General features: G+C 42.0%; 1 protein-coding gene across 4 annotated transcripts in view; it reads right to left on the bottom strand.

The window, feature by feature from the left end:
- LOC112255020 (TOX high mobility group box family member 2) overlaps positions 1–24,426 on the bottom strand; it is a 216,266-nt gene that overhangs the window by 99,628 nt on the left and 92,212 nt on the right. For all 4 annotated transcript variants that reach the window (XM_042324812.1, XM_042324809.1, XM_042324810.1 and 1 more), the window contains one exon: positions 20,168–20,227. In XM_042324812.1, the coding sequence (XP_042180746.1) occupies positions 20,168–20,227 (60 nt within the window). The remainder of the gene's footprint in view (positions 1–20,167; positions 20,228–24,426) is intronic.

The raw sequence follows: 24,426 nt of genomic DNA, 5'->3' as shown, positions 1-24,426 counted from the left end.
TACCATAGTGTAGGAGCTGGGGAACGCAGTAGAATTGTGGTGTATGAGCTGGGGAACGCAGTAGTACCGTAGTGTAGGAGCTGGGGAACGCAGTAGTACTGTAGTGTAGGAGCTGGGAACGCAGTAGTACCGTAGTGTAGGAGCTGGGGAACGCAGTAGTACCGTAGTGTAGGAGCTGGGAACGCAGTAGTACTATAGTGTAGGAGCTGGGAACGCAGTAGTACTATAGTGTAGGAGCTGGGGAACGCAGTAGTACCGTAGTGTAGGAGCTGGGGAACGCAGTAGTACTGTAGTGTAGGAGCTGGGGAACGCAGTAGTACTATAGTGTAGGAGCTGGGGAACGCAGTAGTACCGTAGTGTAGGAGCTGGGGAACGCAGTAGTACTGTAGTGTAGGAGCTGGGGAACGCAGTAGTACTGTAGTGTAGGAGCTGGGGACGCAGTAGTACCGTAGTGTAGGAGCTGGGGAACCAGCAGTACTATAGTGTAGGAGCTGGGGAACAATAGTAACCGTAGTGTAGGAGCTGGGGAACACAGTAGTACTGTAGTGTAGGAGCTGGGGCACGCCAAACAGTACTATAGTGTAGGAGCGGGGAACGCAGTAGTACCGTAGTGTAGGAGCTGGATAACGCAGCAGTACTCTAGTATAGGAGCTGGGGAACGCAGTAGTACTGTAGTATAGGAGCTGGGGAACGCAGTAGTACTGTAGTGTAGGAGCGGGGGAACGCAGTAGTACCGTAGTGTAGGAGCTGGATAACGCAGCAGTACTGTAGTATAGGAGCTGGGGAACGCAGTAGTACTGTAGTGAAGGAGATGACTGACTCGCTCTGCATGTAGAACCAGCAGACCATTGGCAGCCGCTGCGCTACAACGGGGCCAATCAATAAAACCTCGTTACACTAATTGCGAGATTATAATCTCTGCTTGCTACTTTGGCTGCATATCCAAACAGTCACTCCATTAAGATAATTATTCCAGCTACTCTCTCCGTCTCTCTCTTTCTCTCTCTCTCTCTCTCTGTCTCTCTCTCCGTCACACTCTCTCCGTCACTCTCTCTCCCGCTGTCTCTCTCTCTTCGTCTCTCTCTCTCCATCTCTCTCTCTCTCTCTCTCTCTCTCTCCGTCTCTCTCTCCGTCCCTCTCTCCGTCCATCTCCCCTCTGTCTCTCTCTCTCCGTCTCTCTCTCTCTCTCTCTCTCTCTCTCTCTCCCGTCTCTCTCTCCGTCCCTCTCTCCGTCACACTCTCTCCCCGCTGTCTCTCTCTCTTCGTCTCTCTCTCCATCTCTCTCTCTCTCGCTCTCTCTCTCTCCGTCTCTCTCTCTCGGTCTCTCTCTCTCTCTCTCTCTCTCTGTCACACTCTCTCCGTCTCTCTCTCCCGCTGTCTCTCTCTCTCGCTCTCTCTCCGTCTCTCTCTCTCTTCTCTCTCTCTCTCTCTCTCCATCTCTCTCTCTCTCGCTCTCTCTCTCTCCGTCTCTCTCTCTCTCTCTCTCTCTCGGTCTCTCCCTCTCTCTCTCTCCGTCTCTCTCTCTGTCACACTCTCTCCGTCACTCTCTCTCCGCTGTCTCTCTCTTCGTCTCTCTCTCTCCATCTCTCTCTCTATTCGTCTCTCTCTCTCTCTCTCTCTCTCTCTCTCTCTCTCTCTCTCTCTCCATCTCTCTCTCTCTTCATCTCTCTCTCTCTCTCTCTCTTCGCTCTCTCTCTCGTCTCTCTCTCTCTCTGTCTCTCTCTCTCCGTCTCTCTCTCTCTCTCTCTCTGTCTCTCTCTCTCTCCCTCTCTCTCTCTCTCTCTCTCTCAATTCAATTTCAATTCAAGGGCTTTATTGGCATGGGAAACATGTGTTAACATTGCCAAAGCAAATGAGGTAGACAACATACAAAGTGAATATATAAAGTGAAAAACAACAAAAATGAACAGTAAACATTACACATACAGAAGTTTCAAAACAGTAAAGACATTACAAATGTCATATTATATATATATATACAGTGTTTTAACAATGTACAAATGGTTAAAGGACACAAGATAAAATAAATAAGCATAAATATAGGTTGTATTTACAATGGTGTTTGTTCTTCACTGGTTGCCCTTTTCTCGTGGCAACAGGTCACAAATCTTGCTGCTCTCTCTCTCTCTCTCTCTCTCTCTCTCTCTCTCACTCACACACTCTCCCCCTGTCCCTCTCCCTCTCTGACTGATTTTCCCAAATGTCTACTATGCTAAATTCATTCATATAACACATAAAAAAGGAGTATTGTTAAGGTCACAATGGGGAAAGTACAGTGCTTTTTAAAAGGCCCACTACTTAATAAATAAATAAATCAAATATATATATAATATATCGTGTATCTAGAATCAGTGGCTATATAATATATAGTGTATTTAGAATCAGTGGCTATATAATATATAGTGTATTTAGAATCAGTGGCTATATAATATATACAGTATTTAGAATCAGTGGCTATATAATATATACAGAATGAATAATCAGTGGCTATATAATATATACAGTATTTAGAATCATTGGCTATATAATATATACAGTATTTAGAATCAGTGGCTATATAATATATATACAGTATGAAGAATCAGTGGCTATATAATATATACAGTATTTAGAATCAGTGGCTATATAATATATACAGTATGAAGAATCAGTGGCTATATTATATATACAGTATGAAGAATCAGTGGCTATATAATATATACAGTATGAAGAATCAGTGGCTATATAATATATACAGTATGAAGAATCAGTGGCTATATAATATATACAGTATTTAGAATCAGTGGCTATATAATATACACAGTATTTAGAATCAGTGGCTATATAATATATAGTGTATTTAGAATCAGTGGCTATATAATATATAGTGTATTTAGAATCAGTGGCTATATAATATATAGTGTATTTAGAATCAGTGGCTATATAATATATAGTGTATTTAGAATCAGTGGCTATATAATATACACAGTATTTAGAATCAGTGGCTATATAATATATAGTGTATTTAGAATCAGTGGCTATATAATATATAGTGTATTTAGAATCAGTGGCTATATAATATATAGTGTATTTAGAATCAGTGGCTATATAATATATACAGTATTTAGAATCAGTGGCTATATAATATATACAGAATGAATAATCAGTGGCTATATAATATATACAGTATTTAGAATCATTGGCTATATAATATATACAGTATTTAGAATCAGTGGCTATATAATATATACAGTATGAAGAATCAGTCTATATAATATATACAGTATTTAGAATCAGTGGCTATATAATATATACAGTATGAAGAATCAGTGGCTATATTATATATACAGTATGAAGAATCAGTGGCTATATAATATATACAGTATGAAGAATCAGTGGCTATATAATATATACAGTATGAAGAATCAGTGGCTATATAATATATACAGTATTTAGAATCAGTGGCTATATAATATATACAGTATTTAGGATCAGTGGCTATATAATATATAGTGTATTTAGAATCAGTGGCTATATAATATATAGTGTATTTAGAATCAGTGGCTATATAATATATAGTGTATTTAGAATCAGTGGCTATATAATATATAGTGTATTTAGAATCAGTGGCTATATAATATACACAGTATTTAGAATCAGTGGCTATATAATATATAGTGTATTTAGAATCAGTGGCTATATAATATATAGTGTATTTAGAATCAGTGGTTATATAATATATAGTGTATTTAGAATCAGTGGCTATATAATATACACAGTATTTAGAATCAGTGGCTATATAATATATAGTGTATTTAGAATCAGTGGCTATATAATATATACAGAATGAAGAATCAGTGGCTATATAATATATACAGTATTTAGAATCAGTGGCTATATAATATATACAGTATTTAGAATCAGTGGCTATATAATATATACAGTATGAAGAATCAGTGGCTATATAATATATACAGTATTTAGAATCAGTGGCTATATAATATACACAGTATTTAGAATCAGTGGCTATATAATATATAGTGTATTTAGAATCAGTGGCTATATAATATATACAGAATGAAGAATCAGTGGCTATATAATATATACAGTATTTAGAATCATTGGCTATATAATATATACAGTATTTAGAATCAGTGGCTATATAATATATACAGTATGAAGAATCAGTGGCTATATAATATATACAGTATTTAGAATCATTGGCTATATAATATATACAGTATTTAGAATCAGTGGCTATATAATATATATACAGTATGAAGAATCAGTGGCTATATAATATATACAGTATTTAGAATCAGTGGCTATATAATATATACAGTATGAAGAATCAGTGGCTATATTATATATACAGTATGAAGAATCAGTGGCTATATAATATATACAGTATGAAGAATCAGTGGCTATATAATATATACAGTATGAAGAATCAGTGGCTATATAATATATACAGTATTTAGAATCAGTGGCTATATAATATATACAGTATTTAGGATCAGTGGCTATATAATATATAGTGTATTTAGAATCAGTGGCTATATAATATATAGTGTATTTAGAATCAGTGGCTATATAATATATAGTGTATTTAGAATCAGTGGCTATATAATATATAGTGTATTTAGAATCAGTGGCTATATAATATACACAGTATTTAGAATCAGTGGCTATATAATATATAGTGTATTTAGAATCAGTGGCTATATAATATATAGTGTATTTAGAATCAGTGGTTATATAATATATAGTGTATTTAGAATCAGTGGCTATATAATATACACAGTATTTAGAATCAGTGGCTATATAATATATAGTGTATTTAGAATCAGTGGCTATATAATATATACAGAATGAATAATCAGTGGCTATATAATATATACAGTATTTAGAATCATTGGCTATATAATATATACAGTATTTAGAATCAGTGGCTATATAATATATACAGTATGAAGAATCAGTGGCTATATAATATATACAGTATTTAGAATCAGTGGCTATATAATATATACAGTATGAAGAATCAGTGGCTATATAATATATAGTGTATTTAGAATCAGTGGCTATATAATATATACAGAATGAATAATCAGTGGCTATATAATATATACAGTATTTAGAATCATTGGCTATATAATATATACAGTATTTAGAATCAGTGGCTATATAATATATACAGTATGAAGAATCAGTGGCTATATAATATATACAGTATTTAGAATCAGTGGCTATATAATATGTACAGTATGAAGAATCAGTGGCTATATAATATATACAGTATGAAGAATCAGTGGCTATATAATATATACAGTATGAAGAATCAGTGGCTATATAATATATACAGTATGAAGAATCAGTGGCTATATAATATATACAGTATTTAGAATCAGTGGCTATATAATATATAGTGTATTTAGAATCAGTGGCTATATAATATATAGTGTATTTAGAATCAGTGGCTATATAATATATAGTGTATTTAGAATCAGTGGCTATATAATATATAGTGTATTTAGAATCAGTGGCTATATAATATACACAGTATTTAGAATCAGTGGCTATATAATATATAGTGTATTTAGAATCAGTGGCTATATAATATATAGTGTATTTAGAATCAGTGGCTATATAATATATAGTGTATTTAGAATCAGTGGCTATATAATATACACAGTATTTAGAATCAGTGGCTATATAATATATAGTGTATTTAGAATCAGTGGCTATATAATATATACAGAATGAAGAATCAGTGGCTATATAATATACACAGTATTTAGAATCAGTGGCTATATAATATATACAGTATTTAGAATCAGTGGCTATATAATATATACAGTATTTAGAATCAGTGGCTATATAATATATACAGTATTTAGAATCAGTGGCTATATAATATATACAGAATGAAGAATCAGTGGCTATATAATATATACAGTATGAAGAATCAGTGGCTATATAATATACACAGTATTTAGAATCAGTGGCTATATAATATACACAGTATTTAGAATCAGTGGCTATATAATATACACAGTATTTAGAATCAGTGGCTATATAATATATACAGTATTTAGAATCAGTGGCTATATAATATATACAGTATTTAGAATCAGTGGCTATATAATATATACAGAATGAAGAATCAGTGGCTATATAATATATACAGTATGAAGAATCAGTGGCTATATAATATACACATAATATAATATACATATAAAGGGTCCTACTACGGCTGGCCAAAAAGTTCTGGGACATGCAGTTTTTTGTTTTTTACGTGTTATTTCTTACACTAGTACCCCAGGTCATCTTAGGTTTCCCAGCCGACAAGAACTACTGAATATAAGATCAGCGTCAACTCACCATCAGTCCCAAGAATATGTTTTTCGCGATCGGATCCTGAGTTCTGCCTAAACCAGTGTAACCGATGGATCACATGCAGCTACCAAAAAAAAAAAAAGCCTCAGAAAAAGAGGGAAACGAAGCGGTCTTCTGGTCAGACTCCGGAGCGGGCACATCTGCACCACTCCCCAGCATTCTTCTTGCCAATGTCCAGTCTCTTGACAACAAGGTTGATGAAATCCGAGCAAGCATTCCAGAGGAATGCATTCCAGCAGTGCCACTGTTGCAACGGAATCATGCTCTTCAAAACCTGGAAGACATTTAAACGTGTTTCGCAAGGCTGCAGGCCCAGACAATCATCCCCCCGCGCCCTCAAAGCATCCGCAGACCATTGTGTTTACCCACATATTCACCAGCCCTATACCAGTCTGCTGTTCCCACATGCTTCTAGAGGGCCACCATTGTTCCTGTTCCCAAGAAAGCTGGTAAAGCTGCCGAGTCACTCCCCCTCTTCATGAAGTGCTTTGAGAGACTAGTCAAGGACCATATCACCTCCACCCTACCTGACACCCTTGACCCACTCCAATTTGCTTACCGCCCAAATAGGTCCACAGACTATGCAATCTCAACCACACTGCACACTGCCTAACCCATCTGGAAAGAGGAATCCTATCAGAATGCTGTTCATCGACTACAGCTCGGCATTCAACACCATAGTACCCTCCAGTCACTGAGACCCTGGGTCTCACCCGACCTGTGCAACTGGGTACTGGACTTCCTCGGGCCGCCCCAGGTGGTGAGGGTAGGCAACAACATCTCCATCCTCAGACTCACAAGTGCAGCCCCCTCAGCCACTCCCTGTTCACCCACTGCCTTGCCTGGCTGCACGCCTCCAACTCAATCATCAAGTTTGCGGACCACAACAGTGGTAGGCTTGATTACCAACAACGACAGACGGCCTACAGTGAGCCCTCGTGTGGTGTCAGGAAAATAACCTCACACTCAACGTCAACAAAACTAAGGAGATGATTGTGGACTTCAGGAAACAGCAGAGGGAACACCCCCCATCCACATCGATGGAACAGTAGTGGAGACAAGTTTTAAGTTCCTCGGCATACACATCACAGACAAACTGAGATTGTCCACTCACACAGACAGCATCGTGAGTGCGCAGCAGCGCCTCTCAAATCGGAGGCTGAAGAAATGGCTTGTCACGGTCCTCTACAGATCTATATGTACCACCGCCTGGTATGGCAACTGCACCGCCCTCAACCGTAAGGCTCCCAGAGGGTATATCAATGATCACCGGGGGCAAACTACCTGCCCTCCAGGCGACCTGACACCACCCGATGCTACAGCCATAAAGATCATCAAGGACATCAACCACCCTAGCCACTGCCTGTTCACCCCGCTGTCATCCAGACATCACCAGGTGCATCAAAGCTGGGACCGAAACTGAAAAACAGCTTCTATCTCAAGGCCATCAGACTGTTAAACAGCCACCACTAACATTGAGTGGCTACTGCCAACACACTGTCAAACTGACTCTACTCCAGCCACTTTAATCATAACCAAAATTACCTATATCACTAGCCACTTTAAACAATGCTACCTTATATAATGTTACTTACCCTACTTGTTCATCCCGCATACAATAGACTGCATCCTTCAATACATGTATCACTAGCCACTTTAACTATGCCACTTGGTTTAATAATCTGTATATACTACTCGATATCATCTACTGTATCTTGCCTATGCTGCAAACTCTGTACCATCACTCATTCATATATCCTTAACACTTCTTTACCCCCTTACACTGTGTAAAGACTGTAGTTTTTTTGGAATTGTTAGTTAGATCACTTGCCTTACTGCATTGTCAACTAAAGCACCTTTCACTACACTCGCATTAACATCTGCTAACCATGTGTATGTGACAAATAAAATTTGATTTGATTTGATTTGATACACAGTATTTAGAATCAGTGGCTATATAATATATACATTATAAAATCAGTGGCTTATAACTATACTCAGCAGAATCAGTGGCTATATAATATATATCAGTGGCTATATAATATCCGTGGCTATATAATATATACAGTATTTAGAATCAGTCACACTGCACAGTATGGCAGAATCAGTGGCTATATAATATATAGTGTATTTAGAATCAGTGGCTATATAATATATACAGAATGAAGAATCAGTGTATCTATATAGTGTATTTAGAATCATGGCTATATAATATATAGTGTAAGAATCAGTGGCTATCTATATACAGAATCAATCAGTGGCTATATAATATATACAGTATGAAGAATCAGTGGCTATATAATATATACAGTATGAAGAATCAGTGGCTATATAATATATACTATTTATCATCCCTCTATAAATATACAGTGTCAAGAATCATTGGCTATATAATATACAGTATTTAGAATCAGTGACTATATAATATATACAGAATGAAGAATCAGTGGCTGTACTATATAGTGTATTTAGAATCAGCTATATAATATATACAGAATGAAGAATCAGTGGGATATTTACACAGTATTTAGAATCCAACTATATAATATATACAGTATTTAGAATCAGTGGCTATATAATATACAGTATGAAGAATCAGTGGCTATATAATATATACAGTATTTAGAATCAGTGGCTATATAATATACCAGTATTTAGAATCAGTGGCTACCTAATATATAGTGTATTTAGAATCCATGGCTGATAATATATACAGAATGAAGAATCAGTGGCTATATAATATACACAGTATTTAGAATCAGTGGCTATATAATATATACAGTATTTAGAATCAGTGGCTATATAATATATACAGTATTTAGAATCAGTGGCTATATAATATATACAGTATTTAGAATCAGTGGCTATATAATATATACTGAATAATCAGTATATAATATATGTTAAGAATCAGTGGCTATATAATATACACAGTATTTAAATCAGTGGCTATATAATATACACAGTATTTAGAATCAGTGGCTATATAATATATACAGTATGAAGAATCATGGCTATATAATATATACAGTATTTAGAATCAGTGGCTATATAGAATCCTTTGTATTTAGAATCAGTGGCTATATAATATATACAGTATGAAGAATCAGTGGCTATATAATATACACAGTATTTAGAATCAGTGGCTATATCTTGGCTATATATATATACAGTATTTAGAATCAGTGGCTATATAATATATACAGTATTTAGAATCAGTGGCTATAAATAATATAATATATACAGAAAAATCAATTTAGAATAATCAGTGGCTCATATAATAATATATAGTGTATTTAGAATCAGTGGCTATATAATATATACAGAATGAAGAATCAGTGGCTATATAATATATAGTGTATTTAGAATCAGTGGCTATATAATATATAGTGTATTTAGAATCAGTGGCTATATAATATATACAGAATGAATAATCAGTGGCTATATAATATATACAGTATGAAGAATCAGTGGCTATATAATATATACAGTATGAAGAATCAGTGGCTATATAATATATACAGTATTTAGAATCATTGGCTCTATAATATATGTCAGAATCATTTATAATATACAGTATTTAGAATCAGGCTATATAATATATACAGTTCAAAAATCATTGGCTATATAATATATATACAGTATTTAGAATCATTGGCTATATAATATATACAGTATTTAGAATCATTGGCTCTATAATATATACAGTGTCAAGAATCATTGGCTATATAATATACAGTATTTAGAATCAGTGACTATATAATATATACAGTGTATATAATATATACAGTATTTAGAATCATTGGCTATATAATATATACAGTATTTAGAATCATTGGCTATATAATATATACAGTATTTATAATATACAGTATTTAGAATCATTGGCTATATAATATATACAGTATTTAGAATCATTGGCTATATAATATATACAGTGTCAAGAATCAGTGGCTGTATAAAACATGTAAATGATAAAACAAAACCAGCTGCAAATATCAGAGTGGGCTTTTAATACAGAATTGCAATGGTATCTCTGTCTGAAATGGCTTATTTTCATCATATCTAGTTCTATTCAGTTCAGTGCAAGAGTCTTCAACTCAATGTCCACTGAGAAAGAGAGAAAGAGCACTCTCTGGGCCCTCCAGGAGCGAGCTACAATAGAAGTCAAGCTCGCAGGCATTTAGTCCAGTCTGGAGGTATCAAGGGAGGGTTGTCATGTCAGAGCTACATCCCAAATGGCACCCTATTCCTTGTATAGCGCACTACTTTTGACCAGTGCATCTGTATAGGAAATAAGGTGCTATTTGGGACTCAGCCCATGTTGCCGGCTTGGGGCCGTATCGATCCGATGCCGGGAGACACCGGGGCAAAGGGAGACTCTCCGTTCGTCACTCGTTATGTACACTGTTGCCAAGACAATTGCGAGTGATCCTGGGCAGACAAACGGCTTGTTGAGGCCTGGCCAGAAGCCTGACCTTGTCTTTTAATCAGCCCAGTTCCGACTGTCACCAGAGAGAGGGAGAGAGAAGAGAAAAGAACAGAAGAGAGAGAGAGCTAAGAAAGAAAGAAAGAAAGAAAGAAAGAAAGAAAGAAAGAAAGAAAGAAAGAAAGAAAGAAAGAAAGAAAGAAAGAAAGAAAGAAAGAAAGAAAGCAGAGATGGATACAGAGAAGAATGAGAGAGAGAGAAGAATGAGAGAGAGAGAGAGAGAGAGAGAGAGAGAGAGAGAGAGAGAGAGAGAGAGAGAGAGAGAGAGAGAGAGAGAGAGAGAGAGAGAGAGAGAGAGAGCACAGATTCTGTCAGACCTGGGCCCTGACAGTAAATCTTAGTAAGACAAAAATAATGGTGTTCCAAAAAGGTCCAGTTGCCAGGACCACAAATTCCATCTAGACACCGTTGCCCTAGAGCAAACAAAAAACTATACATACCTTGGCCTAAACATCAGCGCCACAGGTAACTTCCACAAAGCTGTGAACGATCTGAGAGACAAGGCAAGAAGGGCCTTCTATTCCATAAAAAGGAACATAAAATTCGACATACCAATTAGGATCTGGCTAAACATACTTGAATCCATTATAGAACCCATTGCTCTTTATGGTTGTGAGGTCTGGGGCTCGCTCACCAACCAGCAATTCACAAAATGGGATAAACACTAAATTGAGACTCCTCATGCAGAATTCTGCAAAAACATATTGTGTACAACGTAAAACACCAAATAATTCATGCAGAGCAGAATTAGGCCGAAACCTGCTAATTATCACAATCTACAAAAGATCAAACAAAGAAAAAAACATGCGTTTTCAAAAAATATTTGTTCCATCATCTTTGAAATGCAAGAAAGCCATTATATTGCTTAGGAGTCTAGGCGCAATTTTGAGTGTAGAGTCTAGGTGCATTACTGTTCAAAATGCTGTATCAAGTCTGCCCAAATGTGTCAAATTGGTCAACTGATACATTTTCAAATACAAAACTATAGGGAACATGGTAATAAAAAATATAAGTTTAAACACTCCCAGGAATGTCATAAATGATAGATAACTAGCTTCCCTACAGAAAAGACACGAACCTTTACACAAATTTAGATTGGGGGGGACACAACAAGGATTGAAACTGTAGAACCCAGTTCCTACATCTGAATATAAAAGTTGATTTTATCAAATAAAACTATACTATGTTTTATCTCTGGGGCCCTCAGGATGACAAATCAGAGCAAGATTAGTGAATGTAAGTACATTATTTACCTTCAGAGGTGAATGTATCAAACCAGTTGCCGTGATAAGTGTTTTGTTGTCGTACACGCTCCTCAAACAATAGTTTTGTATTTCTTCACTGTAGTAGCTACTGTAAATTGGACAGTGCCGTTAGAATTTAAGCTTTCTGACCATATAAGACATGTCCATGTCCTGGAAAATGTTCTGGTTACTTACAACGTCATGCTAGTCGGGGACACACACACACCGATCCTGTAGAGGTCAAATTCTACAACCACCTAAAAGGAAGCGATTCCCAAACATTCCTTAACAAAGTCATCACCTGAAGAAGAGTCCCCTAAGGAAAGCTTTGACTATGTACAGACTGAGTGAGCATAGCCTTGCTATTGACAAAGGCCGCCGTAGGCCGACCTGGCTCTCAGGAGAAGACAGGCTATGTGCTCACTGCCCACAAAATGAGGTGGAAACTGAGCTGCACTTCCTAACCTCCTGCCAAATGTATGACCATATTAGAAACACACATTTCCCTCAGATTACACAGATGCACAAAGAATTTGAAAACAAACCCATTTTTTGATAAACTCCCATATCTATTGGATGAAATACCACAGTGTTCCATCACAGCAGCAAGATGTGTGACCTGTTGCCACAAGAAAAGGGAAAGCAGTGAAGAACAAACACCATTGTTGTCACGAGTCTGACCGAGGGTGTTTCCTTTTCCCGGGCGGGTGGCGCTCGGCGGTCGTCGTCACCGGCCTATTAGCTGCCACTGATTGTTTTTCCTCCCCCTCCTTGTATGTTTAGTGGTAGCACCTGTGTAGGGTTAATTAGTTTGTCTTTATTAGACAGCCGGCCCGCCTGGTTGTTGTGCGGGATTATTTTTATGTAACCTTCGGCTCTGTTGTGTTTGGAACGTTACTTTTGTGAGCACCCTGTGGTGTGTTAAGCGCTATTAAAAGACGCACAGCATTGAAATCTCTGTTTCCTGCATTTGACTCCACACCCACGACACCCGGAGCATTACAGAATCCCGCACCTATCAAATTGAATGGAGTCAGCAGGAGCAGCAGCCAACCCTCTCCCATCGATGGAGGAACGGGTTCTCCACCACACCACCGTCCTCCATCGGATCGGATCCGCGATGGATCAAGTGATGGAGAGAATGGACCGATGGGAGAGGAGTGGTCTCCTCTCTCCACCTTCGGCACCCACGGTTCCGGACTCTCCATCTCCCGACTCCAGCACCCTCCGTCTGACGCTACCGAAGGCTTATGATGGAGCTGCGGCGGGTTGCCAGGGGTTTCTGCTTCAGCTGGAGCTATACCTGGCCACCATCAGACCCACTCCCTCAGGAGCAGAGAGGGTGAGTGTCCTCATCTCCTGCCTCACGGGTCGTGCTCTGGAGTGGGCGAACGCAGTCTGGAATGGCCCAGACTCAGCGGGAGCACTACCCAGAGTTTTCCCGCCGCTTCCGTGCCGTGTTTGATCACCCTCTAGAACGGTGGGAGAACGACTATTTCATCTCAGGCAGGAGAGGAGGAGCGCCCAGGATTACGCGCTGGAGTTCCGGACCTTGGCAGCCGGATCTGGGTGGAACGACAGGGCCCTCATGGACCACTACAGGTGTAGTCTCCGAGAGGACGTCCGCCGGGAGTTAGCGTGTCGGGACACCACTCTGTCACTGGATCAGTTGATTGACATGTCCATTCGACTGGATAATCTGCTGGCTGCCCGCGGGCGTTCAGAGAGGGTCCTGTGCATTCCACCACCCAGCCCCTCCGCTCCCATTCCGATGGAGTTGGGAGGGGCTGCGCCGAGGGGTACCGGAGGAGGAGGCCTTCCCTGCACCAACTGTGGTCGGAGAGGACACACGTCTGATCGGTGCTGGGGGGGTCCGTCTGGGAGTAGAGATGGCAGGCGGAACGCTTCTCGGTCACCCCAGGTGAGTCAGCATCAAACTCACCCAGAACCCCTTGTTGGCCACATGTTTGTCTTAACCTTTTTCCTTCACTTTTTTCCCTCTTCCCAGCATAGGGCGCTAGTCGATTCAGGCGCAGCTGGGAACTTTATGGATCGCGGACTCGCCCTTAAGTTAGGGGTTCCGCTGGTGCCGATAGATTCTCCCTTCCCCGTGCACTCCCTAGATAGCCGGCCATTAGGGTCAGGGACGGTCCCACTGGACATGGTGACGCAGGGGAATCATAGGGAGCGTATCAGTTTCTTTATTATTGATTCGCCTGCGTTTCCAGTGGTGCTGGGGACTCCCTGGTTGGCCCGGCACAATCCTAAAATTTCGTGGAGACAGGGGTTCTCCAGGGGTGGTCAGAGGAGTGTTCTGGAAGGTGTTTGGGAGTTTCCATCGGTGCCACGTCGGTGGAGAGTCCAGACCAGGGTTCCACGGTGTGCATTCCCCGAGTATGCCGATTTGGCAATCGCTTTCAGTAAAGTGAAATGCGACTAAATTACCACCTTATCGACCGGGAAGGGATTGTACGATAGATCTCCAGGTAGACGCTGCGCTTCCCAAGAGTCACGTGTACCCGCTGTCCCAGGAGGAGACGTTGGCAATGGAGACATATGTCACGGAGTCGCTGGGACAGGGGTACATTCGGCCCTCCATTTCACCCGTCTCCTCGAGTTTCTTTTTTGTGAGGAAAAAGGAGGGAGGTTTGCGTCCGTGTATCGATTATAGAGGTCTAAACGCCATCACAGTGGGGTATAGTTACCCTCTACCTCTCATCGCTACGGCGGTGGAATCGTTCCACGGAGCGCAGTTCTTCACAAAACTGGATCTCAGGAGCGCGTATAGTCTGGTGCGTATTCGGAAGGGAGACGAGTGGAAAACCGCATTTAGTACTACATCAGGCCACTATGAGTACCTCGTCATGCCGTATGGGTTAAAAAATGCTCCAGCCGTTTTTCAATCCTTTGTAGACGAGATTCTCAGGGACCTGTGCGGGCAGGGAGTGGTTGTTTATATCGATGACATTCTGATCTACTCGGCCACTCACACCGCGCATGTGTCTCTGGTGCGCAAAGTGCTTGGTAGACTGCTGGAGCATGACCTATACGTCAAGGCTGAGAAATGCGTGTTCTCTAAACGAGCCGTCTCTTTTCTGGGATATCGCATTTCCACCTCGGGGTAGTGATGGAGGGTAACCGCATTAGTGCCGTGCGTAATTGGCCGACTCCGACCACGGTAAAGGAGGTGCAGCGGTTTTTGGGTTTTGCCAACTACTACCGGAGGTTTATCCGGGGTTTTGGCCAGGTAGCGGCTCCCATTACCTCACTGCTGAAGGGGGCCCGGTGCGTTTGCAGTGGTCAGCCGAGGCGGACGGAGCATTCAACAAGTTGAAGGCGCTGTTCACTGAGGCGCCCGTGTTGGCGCATCCGGTCCCCTCTCTAGCATTCATAGTGGAGGTGGACGCGTCCGAGGCTGGGGTGGGTGCCGTGCTATCACAGCGCTCGGGTACGCCACCAAAACTCTGCCCCTGCGCTTTCTTCTCAAGGAAGCTCAGCCCAGCCCAGCGGAGCGTAACTATGATGTGGGGGACCGGGAGTTGCTAGCGGTGGTTAAGGCACTGAAGGTGTGGAGACACTGGCTTGAGGGGGCTAAGCACCCCTTTCTCATCTGGACCGACCACCAGAATCTGGAGTATATTCGGGCAGCTAGGAGACTTAACCCACGTCAGGCAAGGTGGGCCATCTTCTTCACCCGGTTCCGGTTTACTTTGTCTTATAGACCGGGCTCCCAGAACGTAAAGGCTGACGCACTGTCCCGCCTTTACGACACGGAGGATGGGTCCACCGAACCAACTCCCATCCTTCCCGCCTCAAAGTTGGTAGCCCCAGTGGTATGGGAGGTGGACTCGGACATCGAGCGGGCGTTACGGGCTGAACCCGCGCCTCCTCAGTGTCCAGCGGGGCGAAGGTACGTGCCGCTTGGTGTTCGGGACAAACTGATTCGGTGGGCTCACGTCCTACCCTCCTCGGGTCACCCTGGGGTGACGAGGACAGTGGGGAGCCTTCGGGGGAGGTATTGGTGGCCTACGTTGGCTAAAGACGTTAAGGGTTATGTCTCCTCCTGTTCAGTGTGCGCTCAGAGTAAGGCTCCTAGGCACCTTCCTAGAGGGAAGCTACAACCCCTCCCCGTTCCACAGCGGCCATGGTCACATCTGTCCATAGATTTCCTGACCGATCTTCCGCCGTCTCAGGGGAACACCACGGTTCTAGTGATTGTGGATCGGTTCTCTAAGTCCTGCCGTCTCCTCCCGTTGCCCGGTATCCCTACAGCCCTACAGACTGCGGAGGCGTTATTCACCCATGTCTTTCGGCACTACGGGGTGCCGGAGGACATCGTTTCTGATCGGGGCCCCCAATTCACGTCTCGGGTATGGAGAGCGTTCATGGAACGTTTGGGGGTCTCTGTCAGCCTGACCTCTGGTTATCACCCCGAGAGTAATGGGCAGGTGGAGAGAGTGAACCAGGAGGTGGGTAGGTTTCTGCGGTCGTATTGCCAGGATCGGCCAGGGGAGTGGGCACGATACATTCCCTGGGCTGAAATGGCTCAGAACTCACTACGCCACTCCTCTACTAACGTGTCCCCTTTTCAGTGTGTGTTGGGGTACCAGCCGGTCCTGGCACCATGGCATCCGAGCCAGACCGAGGCTCCTGCGGTGGAGGAATGGGTACAGCGCTCCAAGGAGACCTGGAGGGCCGTCCAGGACTCTCTACGACAAGCGAGTGGACGGCAGAAGAGGAGTGCTGACCGCCACCGCAGTGAGGCCCCCGTGTTTGTACCGGGGACAGGGTCTGGCTCTCGACCCGAAACCTACCTCTCCGCTTGCCCTGCCGGAAGCTGGGTCCGCAGTGTGTAGGGCCCTTTAAAGTCCTGAGGAGAATAAACGAGGTGTGTTATCGATTACAACTCCCTTCCTATTATCGTATTAACCCCTCGTTTCATGTGTCTCTCCTCAGGCCGGTGGTGGCTGGTCCCCTGCAGGACAGTGAGGTACCGGAGGTCCCTCCCCCTCTGGACATCGAGGGGACCCCGGCGTACACGATCCGGGCCATTCTGGACTCAAGGCGCCGGGTGAGGGGCCTGCAGTACCTCGTGGACTGGGAGGGGTACGGTCCGGAGGAGAGGTGCTGGGTACCGGTGGGGACATCTTGGATCCCTCCATGTTGAGGGATTTCCATCGCCTCCATCCGGATCGCCCTGCACCTCGTCCTCCGGGCGACCTCGAGGCCGGTGTCGGCGCGCTGCGGGAGCCGCGCGTCAGGGGGGTACTGTCACGAGTCCGACCGAGGGTGTTTCCTTTTCCCGGGCGGGTGGCGCTCGGCGGTCGTCGTCACCGGCCTATTAGCTGCCACTGATTGTTTTTCCTCCCCCTCCTTGTATGTTTAGTGGTAGCACCTGTGTAGGGTTAATTAGTTTGTCTTTATTAGACAGCCAGCCCGCCTGGTTGTTGTGCGGGATTATTTTTATGTAACCTTCGGCTCTGTTGTGTTTGGAACGTTACTTTTGTGAGCACCCTGTGGTGTGTTAAGCGCTATTAAAAGACGCACAGCATTGAAATCTCTGTTTCCTGCATTTGACTCCACACCCACGACACCCGGAGCATTACAATTGTAAATACAACCGATATTTATGTTCATTTATTTTCCCTTTTGTACTTCAACTATTTGCACATAATATGACATTTGTAATGTCTTTATTCTTTTGGAAATTTTGTGAGTGTAATGTTTACTGTTAATTTTTATTGTTTATTTCACTTTTGTTTATTATCTAGTTCACTTCACTTGCTTTGGCAATGTTAACATATGTTGCCCATACCAATAAAGCCCTTAAATTGAAATAGAAATTGAGAGTACTAACTGGGAGAGAGAGCGATGCTCTCAGCTAACTAGGGTCTGGTGGATGAGCATGGGAACAGTGGACATACAGAAGAGCTGACCCCATTCCTTTATGACTCCTCAGAGCGATGGAAGTTAAACCACTACTGCAGGTAGTGTAGTGGAGATTACTGTGCCTGATTAGCCTATAGATATGGTACTGACATTACAGTGAGCTGCTGATCTAGACGCTTTCAGACAGTTTGGCGGTGTCGGGTTCTTTTCCCTCCCAGAATCACTGACTCAAATGCTCTTCAATGCAAGGGAGGAGGGGTATAAAAGGTTAAACGGGAACATCAAAACGGATAAGGAACAGATTGAGGGTAGAGAAGTTGGAAGGAGAGGATTGTGATTTTTTATAATAATAGGTAGGTTCTATATGATGAACTTCTATAGTATGAGAGTGTGCACCCTCCTAAAGGCTCCCCCTGAGTTTAGCTGTCAGACAGAAGGGGTGGGGTAACCTGGTCATGTGGAAACTAGAGGAAGACAGTTTTTCAAATGAGTAGACCTTGACGTTGAGCAAATATAGTAGTACAACACAGAGGAAAGCTAAGTTCTCTCTCAGCCCTCTCACTCTCCCTCCTCTCCTCCATTCTCTGTCTCTTATACTCCCTATCTGTCTGTGTGTGTCACTAGACTGAAATATCCCTTACTGAAACACCTCATTAGACTGAAATATCCCTTACTGAAACACCTTGGGGAGGCAGGGTAGCCTAGTGGTTAGAGCGTTGGACTAGTAACCGGAAGGTTGCAAGTTCAAACCCCCGAGCTGACAAGGTACAAATCTGTCGTTCTGCCCCTGAACAGGCAGTTAACCCACTGTTCCTAGGCCGTCATTGAAAATAAAAATTTGTTCTTAACTGACTTGCCTAGTTAAATAAAGGTAAAATAAAAAAGTTAGACTGAAATATCCCTTACTGAAACACCTCATTAGACTGAAATATCCCGTACTGAAACACCTCATTAGACTGAAATATCCCTTACTGAAACACCTCATTAGACTGAAATATCCCTTACTGCAACACCTCATTAGACTGAAATAGCCCTTACTGAAACACCTCATTAGACGGAAATATCCCTTACTGAAACACCTCATTAGACTGAAATATGCCTTACTGATACACCTCATTTGACTGAAATATCCCTTACTGATACACCTCATTTGACTGAAATATCCCTTACTGCAACACCTCATTAGACTGAAATATCCCTTACTGAAACACCTCATTAGACGGAAATATCCCTTACTGAAACACCTCATTAGACTGAAATATGCCTTACTGATACACCTCATTTGACTGAAATATCCCTTACTGATACACCTCATTTGACTGAAATATCCCTTACTGCAACACCTCATTAGTCTGAAATATCCCTTACTGATGATATACCTCACTTGACTGAAATATCCCTTACTGATACACCTCACTTGACTGAAGTATCCCCAACTAAAATATCTAATCTCCTCATCTTTATAAATTAGAACAACAGTGCAGAGTGATGTAATAGATATTTTTTGGCCGGCTCAAAGGATTTAAATTGACAAGGACAAGTGCTTCCCCCTGCTTTGTATGGAAGCGAGGCATTACAATGAAATTCAACAAATCCCCCAGCTCAAACCCAACCTTATGGCAACCCATGTGTTTTACTCCAGCTGTGGTACAATGCACTGCACTGTACTACAATACACACCTTCATGCATTCAGTCCTATTTTCTCATGACTCTCATTGGAACTCATTTTGTTGAGCCCCCTTTCTCAAATCCAGTACTCAGGGTCAACAGCACTACTGGTTATGTTTTCATTCTTCCCCTCTAATCAGAGGCCAATTCTGGCCAATTCAGAGTTGAGATGCAACTCAGACTTAATCCTTATTTCATGTCATTGGGAGACAACGTGAAAATGTAAGTTAAGTGTTATGATCTCAAGTCTGAATACCACCGAATGTGAGTGGAATCTCTGGCCAATCAATGACATGCATAAATGAATTCACTTCCAGCTATGGAACAACAAACAGCAGTAATCTGGACCTTGGTGCTAGGATTCCACTACCCTGAATGTAGGACATCAGCTTTGTTTACAGTCCACCGTGAGACCTTATCAAATTATAGGAATGTCTGGGCTTGTTCTAGTCAAGGAAGCAGGTGTTCCATCAACAAAAAACAAAATGTTGGACTCACCTGATTTGGGGAGAGAAACTCCTGGTTATTTTCATTCATGTACATGTTGTCACCATCAAACTGGGGGGAGAAACAGAGAAACAACGGGGGGACAAATCAGTCAGCGAATAGAATAAACAGTCAACACATAAAAAAACAGTCAGCACTAGGAATGCACTAGCATTCCGTGAACTTTCAATAAATTCCCAGGTTTTCCCGAAATCCTGGTTAGAGGATTCCCAGAATCAGGAGGGAATAGTCAGGAGAATCCTCCAACTAGAATTTCTGGGGGAAAAAACGGAATTTATCAGAATTTTGCCATGAAGCCATGAGACAAGCAGGCCACTAGTTGGCACTCTGCGTTTATGAGAATGCAAAATATACGAGGAGAAGTCAGCCAACAGGGCCTGCAGAGCCTCAACGGCTGTACAGTAAGGTCCTCACATTGACATGAGTTGGATCAGAACTGTAGGGTAGTGTACTGTAATGAACATACTGTATTGATGCTGAAAAACAACAAGCCTTTCCATAAGGATATTAGCCACAGTTAAGCCTTTGAACCTGTAGTCAGCACAAAGAAAAAAACAGTCAGTGCATAGAAACAGTCTGAACGAGTTCAATTACTCCATAGTAGTTGACTTTAAACCACACTGGCTTAGTGGCTCTCATGGACGTCAGTAATTACAGTTCATTAGAGCCCCATATAATTAGACCAGTCAGACTAGTGAAACTCACACTGCTCCGCTTGCCCGCAGTGTCCCAGTGTGTGTGTGTGTGTGTGTGTGTGTGTGTGTGTGTGTGTGTGTGTGTGTGTGTGCTCGCACGTGCGCGTGCATGCATACACTATATGTGTATGCATGTGTGTGTATGTGTGTTTGTGTCTGACTCGGCTGTGACTTGGTCTGCAATGTGTCACATGAGGTGTCAACGGGGAGGGATACGCCGGAGCGCTCATCACACCAGCGCAAGCACAACAAAACACAGAGCGCCAGCCAGAGGGCCCTACGGCGGCCAAGAGGTCACAATGGCCCATTAGCACTTTCACACTCCACCAGAGAAAAAAAGGCCTGCCAGAGAGAAGCCATGAGACAAGCAGGCCAACCCTCCATTGGACCGGGGTCGGGGCCAGGGCTGGGGTGGGCGAATGGGAGTGTGCCCCTGAGCAAAGGGGGATGGTGAGTGGTGGGTGTGGTTGGTTGGGTTGGGGAGGGTGAGAGGGGTTGGCTGGGGGTTTTGGCTGGGGGTTGGCTAGGGGTTGGCTGGGGCTGATGGTGTCTGTTCTCACTGTTGCAGTAATTAACACTCGGGTCACAGCCAGAGGCTGTGGCTTGGCATGCCTCACACCTCCCAGAGGCCTCTCTGTTCTGTCTGCCACTAGTTGGCACTCTGCGTTTATGAGAATGCAAAATATACGAGGAGAAGTCAGCCAACAGGGCCTGCAGAGCCTCAACGGCTGTACAGTAAGGTCCTCACATTGACATGAGTTGGATCAGAACTGTAGGGTGGTGTACTGTAATGAACATACTGTATTGATGCTGAAAAACAACAAGCCTTTCCATAAGGATATTAGCCACAGTTAAGCCTTTGAACCTGTAGAATTGATACCAAAGTGTAGAGATACAAAAAATGATTCTTACTGATATAGCCTAAACTGGTAAACTGACAGTAGGCTTTACTGATATAGCCTAAACTGGTATACTGACAGTAGGCTTTACTGATATAGCCTAAGCTGGTATACTGACAGTAGGCTTTACTGATATAGCCTGAGCTGGTATACTGACAGTAGGCTTTACTGATATAGCCTAAACTGGTATACTGACAGTAGGCTTTACTGATATAGCCTAAGCTGGTATACTGACAGTAGGCTTTACTGATATAGCCTAAGCTGGTATACTGACAGTAGGCTTTACTGATATAGCCTAAGCTGGTATACTGACAGTAGGCTTTACTGATATAGCCTAAGCTGGTATACTGACAGTAGGCTTTACTGATATAGCCTAAACTGGTATACTGACAGTAGGCTTTACTGATATAGCCTAAACTGGTATACTGACAGTAGGCTTTACTGATATAGCCTAAACTGGTATACTGACAGTAGGCATTACTAATATAGCCTAAACTGGTATACTGACAGTAGGCTTTACTGATATAGCCTAAACTGGTATACTGACAGTAGGCTTTACTGATATAGCCTAAACTGGTATACTGACAGTAGGCTTTACTGATATAGCCTAAACTGGTATACTGACAGTAGGCTTTACTGATATAGCCTAAACTGGTATACTGACAGTAGGCTTTACTGATATAGCCTAAACTGGTATACTGACAGTAGGCTTTACTGATATAGCCTAAGCTGGTATACTGACAGTAGGCTTTACTGATATAGCCTAAACTGGTATACTGACAGTAGGCTTTACTGATATAGCCTAAACTGGTATACTGACAGTAGGCTTTACTGATATAGCCTAAGCTGGTATACTGACAGTAGGCTTTACTGATATAGCCTAAGCTGGTATACTGACAGTAGGCTTTACTGATATAGCCTAAACTGGTATACTGACAGTAGGCTTTACTGATATAGCCTTAACTGGTATACTGACAGTAGGCTTTACTGATATAGCCTAAACTGGTATACTGACAGTAGGCTTTACTGATATAGCCTAAACTGGTATACTGACAGTAGGCTTTACTGATATAGCCTTAACTGGTATACTGACAGTAGGCTTTACTGATATAGCCTAAACTGGTATACTAACAGTAGGCTTTACTGATATAGCCTAAACTGGTATACTGACAGTAGGCTTTACTAATATAGCCTAAACTGGTATACTGACAGTAGGCTTTACTGATATAGCCTAAACTGGTATACTGACAGTAGGCTTTACTGATATAGCCTAAACTGGTATACTGACAGTAGGCTTTACTGATATAGCCTAAACTGGTATACTGACAGTAGGCTTTACTGATATAGCCTTAACTGGTATACTGACAGTAGGCTTTACTGATATAGCCTAAACTGGTATACTGACAGTAGGCTTTACTGATATAGCCTAAACTGGTATACTGACAGTAGGCTTTACTGATATAGCCTAAACTGGTATACTGACAGTAGGCTTTACTGATATAGCCTAAGCTGGTATACTGACAGTAGGCTTTACTGATATAGCCTAAACTGGTATACTGACAGTAGGCTTTACTGATATAGCCTAAACTGGTATACTGACAGTAGGCTTTACTGATATAGCCTTAACTGGTATACTGACAGTAGGCTTGGGAAATTTATGCAATGGGTTTAACAGTCCACATGTTCCAGTGCCGTTCCATTTGCCATGTTACATACCTTAAGTACCGCCACTGTCAAACCCACCAATGTTACTGTATGTGACGAGATGACAGCAATAATTATATTATTTATATTATTTGTCACAGTACTTTCACACTATCACTCTCAAATTCATCCGTTAGATAGACTTGGTGCTTTCAGCATTCTCGTTGATGGAGCCATTTGTTTGTGGGCCACAGTCATTGTATTGTTGCATACAACAAGGAAAATTAAATCAATTTCTTCCATCGGGAAGAGAGGAGAACATGCCATGAGCACGTCTGAGTTCTCAATCAGGAAGTGAATGGTGTCAGTGAGAGGGTATTGGTGTTTTCACACATGACACGGATCATCTCAGAGCAACTGGAGATACTCTATCTATCATACTGTGTATATACATTTGAAGTCGGAAGTTTACATACACCTTAGCCAAGTAAATTTAAACTCAGTTTTTCACAATTCCTGACGACATTTAATCCTAGTAAAAAAAATCCCTGTTTTAGGTCAATTAGGATCACCACTTTATTTTAAGAATGTGAAATGTCAGAATAATAGTAGAGAGAATGATTTATTTCAGCTTTTATTTCTTTCATCACATTCCCAGTGGGTCAGAAGTCTACATACACTCAATTAGTATTTGGTAGCATTGCCTTTACATTTTTTAACTTAGGTCAAATGTTTTGGGTAGCCTTCCACAAGCTTCCCACAATAATTTGGGTGAATTTTGGCCCATTCCTCCTGGCAGAGCTGGTGTAACTGAGTCAGGTTTGTAGGCCTCCTTGCTCACACACACCTTTTCAGTTCTGCCCACACATTTTCTATACAATTGAGGTCAGGGCTTTGTGATGGCCACTCCAATACCTTGACTTTGTTGTCCTTAAGCCATTTTGCCACAACTTTGGAAGTATGCTCGGGGTCATTGTCTATTTGGAAGACCCATTTGCGACCAAGCTTGATG

This window comes from Oncorhynchus tshawytscha, linkage group LG07 (genome assembly GCF_018296145.1).
Source record: "Oncorhynchus tshawytscha isolate Ot180627B linkage group LG07, Otsh_v2.0, whole genome shotgun sequence".
NCBI lineage: Eukaryota > Metazoa > Chordata > Actinopteri > Salmoniformes > Salmonidae > Oncorhynchus > Oncorhynchus tshawytscha.
Note: the sequence above shows the minus strand (reverse complement) of the source record. Positions and strands in the feature narration are given on the sequence as shown.